This window comes from Tasmannia lanceolata, unplaced genomic scaffold (assembly GCF_043159265.1).
Source record: "Tasmannia lanceolata isolate RefF3 unplaced genomic scaffold, GAP_Taslan_0.1 ptg000015l, whole genome shotgun sequence".
Taxonomy (NCBI): Eukaryota; Viridiplantae; Streptophyta; class Magnoliopsida; order Canellales; family Winteraceae; genus Tasmannia; species Tasmannia lanceolata.
This window is the reverse complement of record NW_027518692.1, coordinates 1,189,952-1,205,175: the sequence shown is the minus strand read 5'-3', so window position 1 is coordinate 1,205,175 and position 15,224 is coordinate 1,189,952. Positions and strand designations below refer to the sequence as shown.

The 15,224-nt window shown below is 41.6% G+C and overlaps 2 protein-coding genes across 2 annotated transcripts; one reads left to right on the top strand and one right to left on the bottom strand.

The window, feature by feature from the left end:
* Window positions 1–368: 368 nt before the first annotated feature.
* On the bottom strand, window positions 369–4,770 carry LOC143893081 (EIN3-binding F-box protein 1-like). The gene is made up of 2 exons (XM_077398033.1): window positions 4,372–4,770; window positions 369–3,014 (listed from the first exon to the last, which is right to left on the bottom strand). The coding sequence occupies exons 1-2, from the start codon at window positions 4,535–4,537 to the stop codon at window positions 1,030–1,032; spliced, it is 2,151 nt and encodes a 716-aa protein (XP_077254148.1). The 5' UTR covers window positions 4,538–4,770; the 3' UTR covers window positions 369–1,029.
* Window positions 4,771–7,684: 2,914 nt separating this feature from the next.
* On the top strand, window positions 7,685–8,975 carry LOC143847288 (uncharacterized). Its single transcript, XM_077356072.1, has 2 exons — window positions 7,685–8,335; window positions 8,421–8,975. Exons 1-2 carry the CDS (start codon window positions 7,895–7,897, stop codon window positions 8,775–8,777), a joined length of 798 nt encoding a protein of 265 aa, XP_077212187.1. The 5' UTR covers window positions 7,685–7,894; the 3' UTR covers window positions 8,778–8,975.
* Window positions 8,976–15,224: the final 6,249 nt, after the last annotated feature.

The window sequence follows — 15,224 nt, the reverse complement described above, 5'->3', positions numbered from 1 at the left end:
CTGTACAGCAGGACTATGCCTGCATAGATGCCACAGATTCAACATAGATTACATTGATCGAGGGGAGATGGCACCCTCTTTAGCCAAGGTGTCGGCAGAGGAATTTGCAGTTCTCCTTTGACGCGTAAGATGAGGGCGCACACTCCTCACCAAGTCCCGAATTTCATCTAAGATATTGTGTAGTCTCCGTGGCCCTCCACCTTGATTAACCGCCCAGGCTATGACATGGTTGGTCTATTTTACATGCCCATGCTAGCTTTCTATGGGGGAATCAAATCCGCCCAATAAAGTATATTACCTTGCGTTTGGTAACTTGAGAGGCATATGAAATAGAGAAAGTAAATCACATTCAATCGAAATATTTCACATACAAGAACACAACACAATGGCAATATCCATTTCATATTTAGAAGTTGCGAAGTACAGTTACAGCAGCCTGTAAAAGTAGGGCTTGGTGAGAAAAAACAACCGGAGGGTCGTCATGGCAGACTCAAAAGAATCTACTGCCATTGCCAAAGCCCATGAATCTCCAGGCACCATACGAACTGCCAAAAGCAACAAAACAAAGGAGAAACCCCCCTCTCTAAAACCAGCAAACACAAGGACACACAACAGTATTACTTCCAGTGAAAGAGGAGGCTAAATCACATGGAAAGCAAACATTACAGACTCCATGACAGAGAAAGAAAAAAAAGAAATAACCTCAAACTCAGAACTTGGTAGCTGTATTCTCAAGAACTTTGGCCATCAAAGGAAGCTCCCATCAATGGGAGCCAAAAACCAAACAGGTTTTCACCAAATAAGGAAACCTGCAAAAATGGGAAGAGAAGCCAAAGTCCCTGGAAAACAACCAAGCCATGAGAGAAGGAAAAGCCCCATTACTGAAGTGGGTTGAAAAAACCTAACTGGAATGATACCCCAGCAAAACTATAGATGCCTCTACTACTAGTGTTTTATTTGTCGCCCATCTTCTTCACTGCCTTTCTTGTTCCTGTACCTTTTCTTCGTGATCTAGTTCCTTACCCTAGATCAAAAAAGGATATCACATCTCCATGACTGCTCCTCGAGCAACTCGACTGCCTTTCTGCTGATTAAACTGCAATGTTGGAGGTTCAACCCGACCAGCGATTGGCCGAGGTTATGCAAAAATGGCATGCTTTTGTCTGATAAAAGCGAACAACCTGATAGGGAGAGGATCCGCAAGTTGAGCTGCTTGGCACATGCCAGGGCAGCAATACCCATATCAGTGACAGCGCACTTTGATATATCAAGGTCTATAAGCAAAGAACAGCTGTCTCCCAAAGCAACCAAACTCTGGTCAGTGATCTTCCTGCAACCATCAAGACTCAGATGTTTAAGTGTATTTCCATGCTTCCTCGCCATAGTCAACACCACTGCGTCTGATATATTGATGCAGCCACCGAGGTTGACATTAATAAGCCCTGATTCACAACTCTCAAGCAGCAAGAGGAGCCCACTATCTGTTGCTCCACAAAGTCCACTGAAGTCTACAGTCTGTAAATTGGGGCACAGTTTCCCAACAATGGCTAAGCCAGCACTACCAAACCCAGGGCAGTTACGAATGGTGAGGGAACGGAGAGATTTGCAAGGAGTGAGTGCAGACAAACCCAAAACTGTCGCTCTAATTCCAGAACATTTTACCAGAGCAAGTGACTTCAACTTTGTGCCACAGTTCGAAAGTGCACCAAGAACACCGCACTGTGTGATTCTATTGCATTCCTCTAGATGCAGGCTTTCAAGGGACACGGCTAATCTGCTGAAAGCTTTCAGCCCATTGTCAGACAAGAAGGAACACCTATGAAGGATGAGCTTCCTAAGGTTTGGGCAACCTTTTCCCACAGCTTCGAGACCCAGATCTGTTACACCATGGCATGAGGTTACTGTAAAAGATTTCAGCTTTTGCAAACCCACTGCATTGCCCAAGACCCAGAAACCCCTCTCACTCACGTTTTGCAGGCTAATAAGAGAAAGATCAGTAACGGCATTTCCATAATGCCCTATGACTGCAAGAGATACATCAGTGATGTTTATAGCCTGAATCTTTATCTTTGTAAGGACAGTGGAGGCTGATGATACCAAACTAGCAACTCCTTGATCCCCTACAAGCTGGCAATCCTTGATGGAAATAGATCGTAGATTAGGGCAGCAGCAGCCAATAGCCTGCAGACCCTCATTCCCGATCTTGAAGCAAGAGTCTATAGTTAAATCAGTCAAATTTGGGCACTTTTCTGCAATAGAAAGAAGACCCTTATCAGAGATCAAAGGGCATTGGCAGAGGTCAAGCTTCTCTAAACTGTGGCACCCATTTGCGATCTCAGATAGCCCTTCATCACTGATATAAGGGACGTTCCACAGCGAAAGAACCCTAAGAGATGGACACCCACGAGCAATTGCAGAGAGGCCAAAATTGGTAACTCCACGAGTGGCATTGCTTCCTCTGATCAGAAGCTTTCCCAGCCCACCACGGCTGTAAGTACCAACAGCTATAGCAGCAAGTCTAATATCTGTTGCTTTCTTTCCCTCCAAGCACCTGGTAAGATACCCACCATCGTTCTCAAATTCCTCTTTTTCATTATGGATGGCAGAATTTATCTCTCCACCACCGTTAGAATCTGAAGAATGGTCATTCCCAACTTTTGAAGAGTTATCCTGCCCAGACAGTTTCAGAGAAGGACTCGGTTTGTTGCTACAAATTTCAGCCCGGCGAAGGCTACTCTGAAGCAAAAGCCAGCGCTTGGAAACAAGGGCACAAGCACTCCTCTCTTGGCGTCGAGGCAGCCTTCTGAAAATCTCAAAGAGGCACTCATCAGGAAGAACTTCAATGGAGTACTGCATCTTTTGCTCAGCCCTCTCTCTGAAAACAAATGGGGCACTGATGCGGGATCTCTTGCGAGGTGGGTAGTAAACATCCAAATGAGGACCGAGAGACAAAATGATGCTTGAATCCATAAGATTTGAGTATAATGCCCCAGAAGGGAGGAGATCCTCATCACCTGAAATGAAAATCCAAAACAAAATTCAGATCCAACCCACAGGCTTATGAAACTATCTGTAAAAAGAAATACTATGAATTCTTATCACCACAACAGCAAAAGGTAGAAAGGATCTCCTATTCGACTCACAAAGACCAGATCTACAAAATCAACCTCTTTTTTTTTGGTAGGCATGATGGGATTAAACCTCTAACCTCCAGTCGAAGAACAAAGCCTTCATCATTGAGCTAGAGGCTCAATCCCTACAAGATTAACCTACTTTGATAAAATTCTCAACCAAAAAAGAGCCGCAAACCTCTCCCTGACGGTGACAAAAAAGACTAAGAACTGATGTGATCCACACAAATTAAATCAAAACACAACAAATCTCTTCAATACAGAAAAACCCAGACAACTTCCGATATGAACCCTGAAACTACAAAAATAGGAACAGACGATATGATCCAAAACCCTAAACATCAAACAAACCAACCAAAACGATCCAAAAGCACAGACCTAGAACCAGAAAATCCAAATCTGAAAAACAAGGATATGTAAACAAGGATCCTCATAAATTCAAAACCTTCTAATCCAATCCGATCAACACATGAGAATCTAACCAAAAGATCTGCAAGCGAACCCCAAAATCCGAACCGATCTACAAATTAAATCATGTATGCCAAAAATTCAAAACACGCACACGAAGATCTAATAGCTGAAACCCTAATAATTACCGAAAACTGAAAACCAAACGGATCTACAAACAGAAAACTAAATCCAAAATAAAAAAAGCAGAAAACGCAACAATCTGAATCCAAAACCTAAAAAATGTTCCGAACTACAAAGAAAAGCCGGAAATCAACAAGATCCATAAAAGAAACCATTGAGTTCACAAATCAAAGCACGAACAAAAAGATCTAATATCCGAAACCCTAACAATCACCGAAACCTGAAAGCCAAACGGATCTACAAACAGATCACTAAATCCAAAATAAAAAAACAGAAAACGCGCAACAATCCGAATCCAAAACCTAAAAATGTTCCGATCTACAAAGAAAAGCCGGAAATCAACAAGATCCATAATAGAAACCATTGAGTTCACAAATCAAAGCACGAACACGAAGATCTAATATCCGAAACCCTAACAATCACCGAAACCTGAAAGCCAAACGGATCTACAAACAGATCACTAAATCCACAATCAAAAAGCAGGAAACGCAACAATCTGAACCCACAACCTCAAAAATGTTACGATTCACAAGAGAAACTCCGTAATCAACAAGGTCCGTAATAGAAACCATGGAATACACAAATCAAAACTAATAAACGTCATACAGATCCCAAATAATAAAGTAAAACACGAAAATCCGAAGCTTACCGCCATAGTTAACGAGCCCAGGCATAAATATAGTTGAATCAAAACCCTTGAATCTGAATTTACACAGTTTCCCGATGAAAAACCCTCGTTCGAGAGTAAAAACCGCGAGAAGCAGCAAAAACACAAGAAACTGAATCAGATCCAAAAGTTCACAAGCTGATAGCATCACAGGTTTAGACCTTCGGCGTTATCGCAAACCCTATAGAAGGGCAAAAAAAAATGGAACCCCAACGGGAGAAAAAAGGAGAGAATTCTGAACTTGCTTTCCAACCATCCATCTTTGTTTTGCCTTTTAAGCTGTCCTCTTCAGATACGTTACGGCATCCCCTCTCTCTCTCCTCAAGTGCAATGTATCCGTCCCAAAACCGCTTTCCCCCACTCGATTCTCCTCACCTAATAGATAAAACCGGAAACCGGAAACTGGAAACCGGAAACCGTCTTTTTGGTCTTCCACGCGTTTTTTTTCTTGGATTCTTTCTCCCTTTCTTTTTTTTGATCTATTGATGGGTAAGGTGGGTAAGGTGGGGTTAGGCAGGACCCCGACCAGATATATTAATTAGAATAGCAAAAGATGAACATGAAGCAAGAAAGCCAACCCCTAGAAGTGACGAGGCGGGGGAGTGGGCGAGGGGGGGTGCCAAACGCACAACAACAACAAACAAGAACTACAGAGCAGGATAAATCCGAACAAGCTAAGATGCAGCAATAAGCTAGGAGAGCACAAAAAGACCATCTGTCACAAGAAACAAGCCCAACCCTAAAATTATCGTAATTTCAGGGTAGACTTGGAGAGAGAAGGCAAAACACATGAAGAGGATGGGCGAAGGATTAGCGCCGGGTGTTTGCCTTTTCTCTTATGAACAGATTGCCAGTTTCCCTCCTCATCCTTCGGGGAGGGGACATTTTTGGGTTTCCCAAAGTCCTGAGGGAAGTCTTCATTTGAATGGGGTTCGGAGTCACTGTTAGACCGAAAATCGGTAACAGGTACGGCAGTGGCGTAAGAGCTGAGCTGGATGACCCGATGAGTTGAGTCCTGAGGAATCGACGTGAGGGAGCTGAGTTCAGCTAGACTGAAATGAAGGAACTGTGTTCTGCACAGAAGCAAACGAGGTCAGAAGACCAACCCAGGTGTTACTCCGGACAGGCCCTTCGACACTCAAGTCAGTTTAGGAGCAGGAGTGCAGAGCAAGTTTAAGAGTTTTGGAGAGGAAATGCATTACCCGTTGGTTTGAGCTTTGAACCCCCTTTTATAGAGGGAAACTCGATGACGTGGGATGACCTATGCCAGGACAGGTGCAGACCTGTGATAGGTTTGAGTTCACCTACTCCAGGACAGGTGTCGACCTGTGATAGGCTTGAGTTCACCTAATCCAGGACAGGTGTCGGCCTGTGATAGGTTTGAGTTCACCTACTCCAGGACAGGTGTCGGCCTGTGATAGGCTTGAGTTCACCTACTCCAGGACAGGTGTCGGCCTGTGATAGGCTTGAGTTCACCTACTCCAGGACAGGTGTCGGCCTGCTACAGGCTGCTGTTTTTACACCCCATCAGTTGCCCCCCAGTTCTCCAAGTCATTGTAGTGACTTGGGGAAGTGTGGTGAATTACATTCCTGAATGGGCGAAGTCTGTCCGGAAACTTGCTGGAGACGGGTCCGGAAATGAGTCCGAAAATTTGCTGGAAATGAGTCCGGAAATGAGTCCGGAAATCTGCTGGAAATGAGTCTGGAAATGAGTCCGGAAATTTGTTGGAAATGAGTCCGGAAATCTGCTGGAAATGAGTCCGGAAATGGAATAAGTCCGGCTTGGGCCGGACTGTTGTTTTAGCGAACGCGTCATATCCAGTCCGGCTTGGGCCGGACTGACTTTTGTCGTTTTGCGGAACGCGTCATATCCAGTCCGGATTGGGCCGGACTGACTTTTGTCGTTTAGCGGACGCGCCATATCTAGTCTGGCTTGGGCCGGACTGACTTTTGTCGTTTAGCGGACCTGCCATATCCAGTCCGGCTTGGGCCGGACTGACTTTTGTCGTTTTGCGGAACGCGTCATATCCAGTCCGGCTTGGGCCGGACTGACTTTTGTCGTTTAGCGGACGCGCCATATCCAGTCCGGCCAAGCTGGACTGACTTTTGTCGTTTTGTGGAACGCGTCATATCCAGTCCGGCTTGGGCCGGACTGATGCACGAGTACGTTAGCGGATGCCCTTAGCTTCTTGGAGACACGCGCGTATTCGCTTACGCCTTCACCTCGAAGTGCGTGTTCGTCATTAATGAAAAATACGCGGCCTTTATACAGTGGCTTTCGAATTGCGTGCCTTGTATTAAATGCGAACCGCCTTAGCAAAGCTTATAAAAGGAGGCTTTTTACCTTTCATTTTTCACTTCTTACTTTTCCTTCTCCTCTTCTCCTCTGCTCTGCCAGTTCGGCTTGCGTAGTGCGTGGTTCTAAGCATTTGTGGATTGGGAGCTTTCTACTCTGCCCGGTATTCTTCTCAGCCTTTTTTTTTCTGCTTCATGTCCCATAGTAGTTCTAGTTCTGAGTCTGGTTCAGAGTCCTCTTCCAGTAGCACAGAGTCTAGTCCAGTAATGGCAAGTCCCAATGTTAGAGTAGAAATCGTAGATAGCAATAGCGAGGTGAATAAGGAGGAGGTGATTCTTGATCTCAACACAACTCCGCTCCCAACAGATAGTTATCTCCAAGCAGGAGGGAGTGTTGGTAGTGACGCCGCGGAGGCGTCCACAACGTTTCTTCCCGGCCAGGCCGTTGAGGTCATAGCTAGGGCCCGGATGGAAGCCAACCCGAAATACAACATACGGGCTCTTGTCGAGGAGAACTATCTTGATGAGTCCATGATGAGGGACATTAGAGACAGATACTGCGTTCCCCCCAGGTTTGGGCTGAGGGAGGCGACAGAGGGAGATAGGGCCTGCAATGAAAGCTCCGACGTCTGCATCTACGATGAGTCGTTGAGGGCTGGACTCAGGTTCCTCTTGCACCCGTTCTTCGCCGCGGTGCTTCGATATTACGGACTGGCCTCGGCTCAGGTTGCCCCGAACTCGTGGAGGTTGCTGACGGGCTTCGTCTATCTTGTCCAGGGCCGGCTAGAGAGGAACTTATCTGTGCCGTTATTCCGCGCTTGTGCCCACTTAAAGAGGCACAAGGAGGGGGGCTGGATTTACATTAGCCAGTGCTCAGAGTTGAAAATAATCACTGGCATTCCTTCTTCCATACACTTGTGGAAGAATAGGTTCTTCTACGTTGAGGACAGGGAGTCCAGCGAGCCCTGGCCAGTTCCTCTAACATGGTATGTCCCTGATACAGTGGCACTAAGTCGCAAGCCGCTTCTAGAGCATGAAGATATGAGGACATTTGCCCTAATGCGTGAGGAGGTGGAACGAGGGGGCCTCATTCATTGTGGAGAGTTCTCAGGGGAACCGGTTTTGGTCGGGCTGGGTCTTAGTTTTGCTTTAAGCTCCCTGTTTGTTTTCTTTTTGCTTCTAACTGTCCTGTTTATGTTCACTTGCAGAGATGCGGCAACAATCAACGGTCGAGAGAATAAGGCAAGGGGCTTTTCCAAGGGCTCAGCAGGGGGCTCAGCAAGTGGCCCAGCAGAGCCAGAAAAGGAAAGCAGCCGAGATGGAGAGTCCGGCTCCTACCCAAGACACTGCGCCTCCCCCACCTCCCAAAGGCAGAACTTCGGTGAAACTGGTTGGTGCCTTCGGTCAAGGAGCCGGTTCTTCAAAGTCGGGTGGCACACCCGCAGGAGCTGGAGCCCGTCCTCCCCCAGCGAGGGCGGGAGATAATGTTTTTCGGCCCAATTGGGCCGTTCAGAAAAATGATACTGGCCTTGGCGAGAGCCGAGTAGCTGCTGAGATCCTGAGCAAGTGTATCCTCAGCAAAGATAAACAGCAGGTTCTCCACGAACCACCAGCTACGGCTGAAGAGGCCGTATTTTCTTCACTTTATCAGGTAAGATGGCCCATGAGCATGCTCATTTCCTGTCCGTCTTTTGCTTTGCTTTCCCATGTTAACACTTGCTTGTTTGTGTCTGTAGATTGGAGTGTACTTCAATGATCTTCAGGGGAAGAGTAAGAAGTTCTCTGAGGCGATCACAAAGTCAGAAGCGGAGAATGGGAAGTTGGCGAAGGAGGCGGAGGAGCTTCAAACGAACATCGGGCGGGTAGAGGCGGAGAAGAAGCTGCTTAGAGAGGAGCTGGCCCATCAGAAGCAGAAGGCAGCCGAAGCCCTCAACGCCCAGAGGGAGAGAGCCAAGGAGAGACAGATGGCGGCCGTTGCAGAGGCCGTCGCGGAGGCCGTACAGAAAAGGAGGACGAACTTTTCAGTTTGTCCAGTGAGGCCTACAAGATTGGATTCTTTGACTGTCTCGAGCAGGTCAAAGCGTCCAATCTGACCGTGACCTTGACCGGCCTGAATCTCCCTGAGCCACCGGCGATTGACAATGACGAGCCCGTCACCACCAATGCCGCAGTGGTCCTGGAGGCGGAGTTATCTCGGGGCGGTAGCCACGGGGCCTCTTGAGCTCTCCTCTTTTTTCTGAGCCATCTCATCTGGTTCTTTTTGTAATGGTCCCTAGAGACCCAACTTTTGTAGCAGCTTTTTTAGGCTCTCATTCTTGTAATGGCCCTTCGAGGCCCTACTCTTTTATGACATATTTACTTATCTACTTGCTTATCTGCTTAGCTGTAGCTGTGCATGTGATTGTTTACCGCTTTCTTAGATGTGACGAGTTAGGATTAGATGTGATGAGTTAGGATTAGTGGAGACAGGTAGCAGGGTCATCTGATATTAGATTGGTACTAGTCTTCTCCACCTCCTCACAAGCAATGTGAGGATTCATATGGTATATGTACATTGATTATGAATACTTTTATTTCGAGAGAGGGGAGACGACGGACTCTAGTGTTCATTCCAATGTCAAGTGATTCTGATATCAACCCTCCTTAGGACATGGGTGTTTTTTCCCTCTCTTTTGCCCATCCCCGGGTCATGAATACTTAGATAGGTCGTCCTTTTCTTGGGGATTCCAGTTCCCATCTGTAAGCCCAAGGGTCCTCATGGGTTCTCTCAATCACCTTGTTTTGATGATTAATAAACACAAATTGATTAGTCCTTTATGGGCTAATTGTTTGCCTTGAGTGTTGTCCTATAGACAGAAAATTCACAGGTCAATCCGGCTAGCACATACATCATTTCATGGCCTATGCTTGAAGATGAACCACATACAATGTCAAGGAGCTTGAACCAACTTGAAGGAGTGATCTATGCAAGAGACCAAGACTTGAAGATGAGCTTTAAAGTGGAAGGTCAAAGTCAAAGCATGGACAAGGAAGGTCAAGCTAGCTCATTCATCCACTGGACTCGAGAGGATCATTCAAGAGTAAGTTGAAAGGAGATCAACTTCAAAATAAGATTGCAAGTGTTTTCAAAGAGTTTCCAAAATGATTTTAAAGCAAAAATTCTAACATCCTTTGAAAACCATAACTAAGATCATGTGCTTTTCTATCACAAATGGACCCAAATATTTTCCGATTGACCCAAACTTTTGTCCACACCTTTCTCTCATATCTACTTTAGTATGTACAAAATTCGGGAAGAAAACTCATTCATTTACTAGCCAAACTTGCAGACCAGACCTTGTGGCAGAAGTTTGGTCTGATCATCTGGTTGATAAAAAAGGGACCCAAACGTTTTCAAAATGAGCTAAATTTTGGTCCATAATCGTCCCTAATATTAATAGCAATGTGTACAAAAAATCAGAGAAAAACTCATTCATTTGATAAGTGAACTTGCAAACCAGACCTTGTGGCAGAGATCTGCCCGATCATCTAGTTGATCCCTGGAGGCAACCAGACGTCTGGCGTCGGAAAAAATATGAACGTTGGGACTTGCAGGTTGTCTTTATTTTGAATTTTCAAAACCCGAAAATGCCCATTTTGCCCTCCAACGGTTATACCCTCTAAGGGGCTTTATATATGAGTTTATTTTCATCATTAATACACTTTTGTAACTTGGGAAAAGATCTATACAAGTGATTTAGGCATTTCCAAGCATTTTACAAAAGTTCTCTTCTTCCTTGCTTTCAAACTTGCAAACTCATAGAAGAAGATCTCCACAATCTTACTTGCAATCATCTTTGGAGAAGATACACTAAAACCTCACTTCTCATCAACTCAAAGGAAGATCTACGAAGCTCACTTGTACTCATTTTTGGAGAGTTGGATAAGGGTGTCTTGTAATATTCTTTTGAAGAGCTATTTGAGAGCAATCATTGTACATCAAGTCTATAAGAGGCTAAGAGAGATTCAACATCATTTTTCTTCTACTAATTGTACGAGGGTCTTTGATTCGGCCCGATAAAAGAGGAGAATCATTGTAAGAGGGCTCACGATCCGGCCCCTTAAGAGTGGAGGATCATCCTTAGTGGATTTCCCCAAGGAGACCAAACTTGGGAAGAGTGGAGTAGGGGATCTCCCGAACCACTTTACATATTTTGCACTCCCATCTTCTCTCTCCTTCTCTTAGTTGGTAAGATCTTTACTTTGCATTTTATTTTAATTCCACATCTACTTGCAACGTAACAAGTGTGGGTGATTTGTTTGATTTAACTTACTAATTGGATTAATTAATTAATTAGTTTTTAAATTGGGATTAATTCCCTAAATTTTTTAATTAGGCCAATTCACCCCCTCTTGGATTGCCTATTGGATTTCATTTGGTATCACAGCCTCGGCTCTTCTACTAGAATTTGATTTCTCAAAAATCTAATTTGGTATTTCAACTAGATTTGTCGATTTTTCAAAGATCTCATTTTGAAAGGCTTTTCTATTTTGTTCTTTGATTTTCAAATTTCTTCAAGAGTAAAAGATCATGGCAACCACTGTAGATTTTGAGAGAGGCCAGTCCGATCTAGCTCCCCCCATCTTTGATGGAAATAACTATGGATCTTGGAAGATTAGAATGTCATTATTTCTAAAATCCATAGATTTTGATATCATGGACTTAATTGATGAATCCTTCACCTTTCCTAAATGCAACAAGCTTTGTTCTAAAAAATTTTCATTAAATTCTAAAGCTATGATTGCATTGTGTTGTGGAATGACAAATGATATTTTTACAAAAATTTCATCTTGTAAAAATGCAAAAGAGATTTGAACTTCACTTGAAAATTCATATGAGAAAAATATTTTTTAAGTGTATCTATTAATGAAAATCATATTCTTAGACAAAACAATGTTTCTCAAAAGTCTTTTACAAAAGAGAACAAATTTGAAACTCAAATTTTCGATTTGAAAAAGCAAATTGGAAAATTGAAATTGGATCTTAATGAAAGCATCTCTAGTAATGAAAAATTAAGTAAACTTGGCAAAGTTTTGATAAACCAAAATAATGACTTAATTCAAAGATGTATTGCCTTTGAAAAATAAAATAATGATTTAGAAAAGGCAAACATTGAGTTTATTGAAAATTTTAATTCGTTAAAACATGATGAAGAAGAACTTAGAACCAATACATCTCATGAGATTGACTACTTAGAAGATAAAGTTGAGATGTTGAAATTGAAAAAAGAGAAACTTGAGTTGGAAAACAAATCCCTACAAGAAATGAGTGTTAAATATGTTTGTGTACCTATGCATTCTTGTAGTTGTTCATCTAGTCCTTCTACCCATTCTTATATGTATTGTGATTATTGTGGTAGATTAGGACATCACAAATCTACTTGTAGATTTAGATTTGTGAAATCTTGCAAGTATGTTTGGATTAGAAAAGATTTATTTTATAGAACTAACTTGCATAGATCCAAGATGGTTTGGGTTCCAAAACCCCCTACTTGATCTATTATAACACTTAGTAGATTAGGGGATATGCTTAAATGTTAAATCATTTGAAAATGTTCTTTGGATACCATATGCTTTTCTTGTTTGATTCACATGTATCTGTGGGACCCGATCCTGCGAGAGGGGTGGGGCGCGAGCCGCCACGCTCTCTCTTGGTCTCTCGTACCCACGCGAATGACATGTGCTTTTTATTATTGATTTTAATTACCCAACCAAGCAGACAGCAACCAAGCCATAGGGTGCAAACAAACGTGCAACCCAGTACCCATAAGGGCAGGGGTAAGCCGCCGAGCCTAGCAAGGTGTGATTTAATTCATCTTTTTCGTGAACTTGGGATCACTAAGGCAATCCGAATTCCACGCAAAAGAGAGTGACAGAGTCGCTACCTAGATGAGGGATCTAGGACCCATAATTGACCAGAAATCTAGACTCGTTACCTGGTTACGAGAATGGAAGGTATGGGGAGTTACCACCACATGCACTATTTCTGCCCGATAATCGGTCTTCAATTCCAAAAGTTAACTCTTTCGAATTTCTTTTAAATGGCTCATTTAACTCTATATTAATGTGCGAACTATGTGACATGCATCCTAAGATCTAATTTCAATGTAATTCCTAAATGTGTATCTTGATTTTTTTAATTTGTTTGAATTCAATCTAAGTGAAAGTTCTCCTAAACTTCTAATTTCATGGAAAGTCATAAGTGATTTAATTACTTTTAATTTAAGGATTAATGTATAAAATCCCACTTATGTGTGGAGCCGACTCGTGATTGGTATGCCATCAAGCATCCAAGCTGCCTACGTACCCAAGCCTCACTGGGATCAGAGTCGACGTAGTTCGGTGCACCTAAGCTAAGCTACTTATGCCTAACTCATCTAGGACACCGATCTAGACTAGATTGACTGTTTCAACATTTTTAGGAGAAGTTATTTAATTCAAGTTGAAGATTTTATTATCCTAGGACTTCATCTAAGATGCTATATGATCCTATCTAAGTGCAAGTTGTCCCTTAGACTAATGCAGGTTAACCTACGTCCAAGGTAACTAGGCTTGTCCTATGAGAAAAGAGGGTAACTAGTGTAACTAGATCTATGGCACGGTTGCTATTCATAGCAAACGCCCGTGATGAGACTGGACTCCTAACTCTAGGACTCCCTAAAACTTAGGACACAACATGACACAAGTGTTCCTAAATGAGGCTCTAATGGTTCCTACGATGGAAACCGCAATCCAACGGTTCCGAAAGACATGAGGTAAATTGATTCAAGTTGTTGAAGTTAATGATTTTCAGATTTCAAGGATTTTCGGTTCTTAAACATCTAAGGAATACCAAAGGCTCTATGGTTCGCAAGCTTCAGCCTTGAATCGCATCCATGGAAGGGAATCGTTCGCTCTTCTCTTGCGCAATTTAATACTTAAGTTATAGCACCTTATTGCCTGGCACATTTTCTCAGGATTTTCGTGGACAGTAAACCTCGGAGCCAATAACATGCTATAATTTAAATACTCAAAATACTCAAATTGTCAAGGATCAATTGCAATTGGGATACGATTATGGATGCGATCTCGGCATCTAAATTATCCTAGCATGGCCATTTTACAAGGAAAATCTAAGACTCCTAAGATTTATGTTTCAGCGGCTTAAGACTCCTAAGATTTCTGTTTCAGATCACATGAATGATTTTACAAATGAACCCATTGCAAAAAAATTCGAAATAAATTAAAATTTCTACAGTAACAAGATATGAATAAATATAGCTTACTGGAAAACTTTCATAGATTTTTATATTAAGTTGCTATTAATTTCTGATTTTTTAAAATCCAAATCAGATTATGGATTAACACAGTAACCTATATCATATCACTTTTAAATTACTCCAAACTTTTCCAGAATAAAGATATAGATGATTAAAGCTTACTGAAAAATTTTCATGAATTATCATTAAGATTAGATATCAATATCCGAATTTTCAAAATTCAAATCAGATTATAGATTAACACAGTAACCTATAGCATATCAATTTCATATCAACTTAAACTCTTACAGTATAAAGATAATCATGATATTATACTACTCTATGACTTTCGTGAATTTTTATGATGATTTGATGCCCATTAAATTCACACAAAAATCAGATAAAACCAAAGAATTACTTAAAAGGCAAACCTAATAGTATCCTAAAATCAAATGAAAAATTTCAGTAGATATATAATAGATTATAGAATTTATTATAAAAATTTCAAAACTTAAAACTTAAATCTCCTCCATAAAATTGGTTTTTAAATATAAGAGATCAATTTGTTTCTTAGGCGTTAAAATCCGTTTATTAAAATAAATTGTAAAACCTTATCAAATCTTTGCGAAATTAGTTGAAAATATTTCTTTAACATTCCAGTAACCAAACTTACTGGTTTGTAAAGAAAATTTTTGAAAATATATTAATTTAATAAGAAAAAGAATTATGGCACGTAAAACTGGGAAGCGATTAGAAAATAGTAAAAACCATATTTGTTTTGAAATATTTTTCAATGAAAACTTCCATTTATTATTAGGCTTTAATTCTGGAAAGTTTCATCAATTTTTAAAACGATTTGGTATTTATTAAAAATAGCCGAAATTTAAAATAATTAATAATCTGATTAAACAAACTCCAAAAAATATAAAAAATTTTGGGTGATCTAAAAACCTTGTAAAACTACTGAAAACAAACTTTCACTAAATTTGAACATGATTTTATATACTTTTGGCTCCATTCATCAAGAAATAACCCTTTTCGGGGTTATTCTTTGAAAAATAGAATGAAAAATAAAACGGGCCGAACCACGGTTGGAAATTAAGTTTCCAGTAGTATTTTATTTTATAGAAATCCCAAAAAATATTATTTTTTAAAGAAACCCACGTTTTCTAACACTTGCTTTGATAATCCGATTGAAATCCATATTGAATAAAAAACGAAAGAAAATCATTATTAAATGGAGGAAGTTTAATTTTTTGGTGA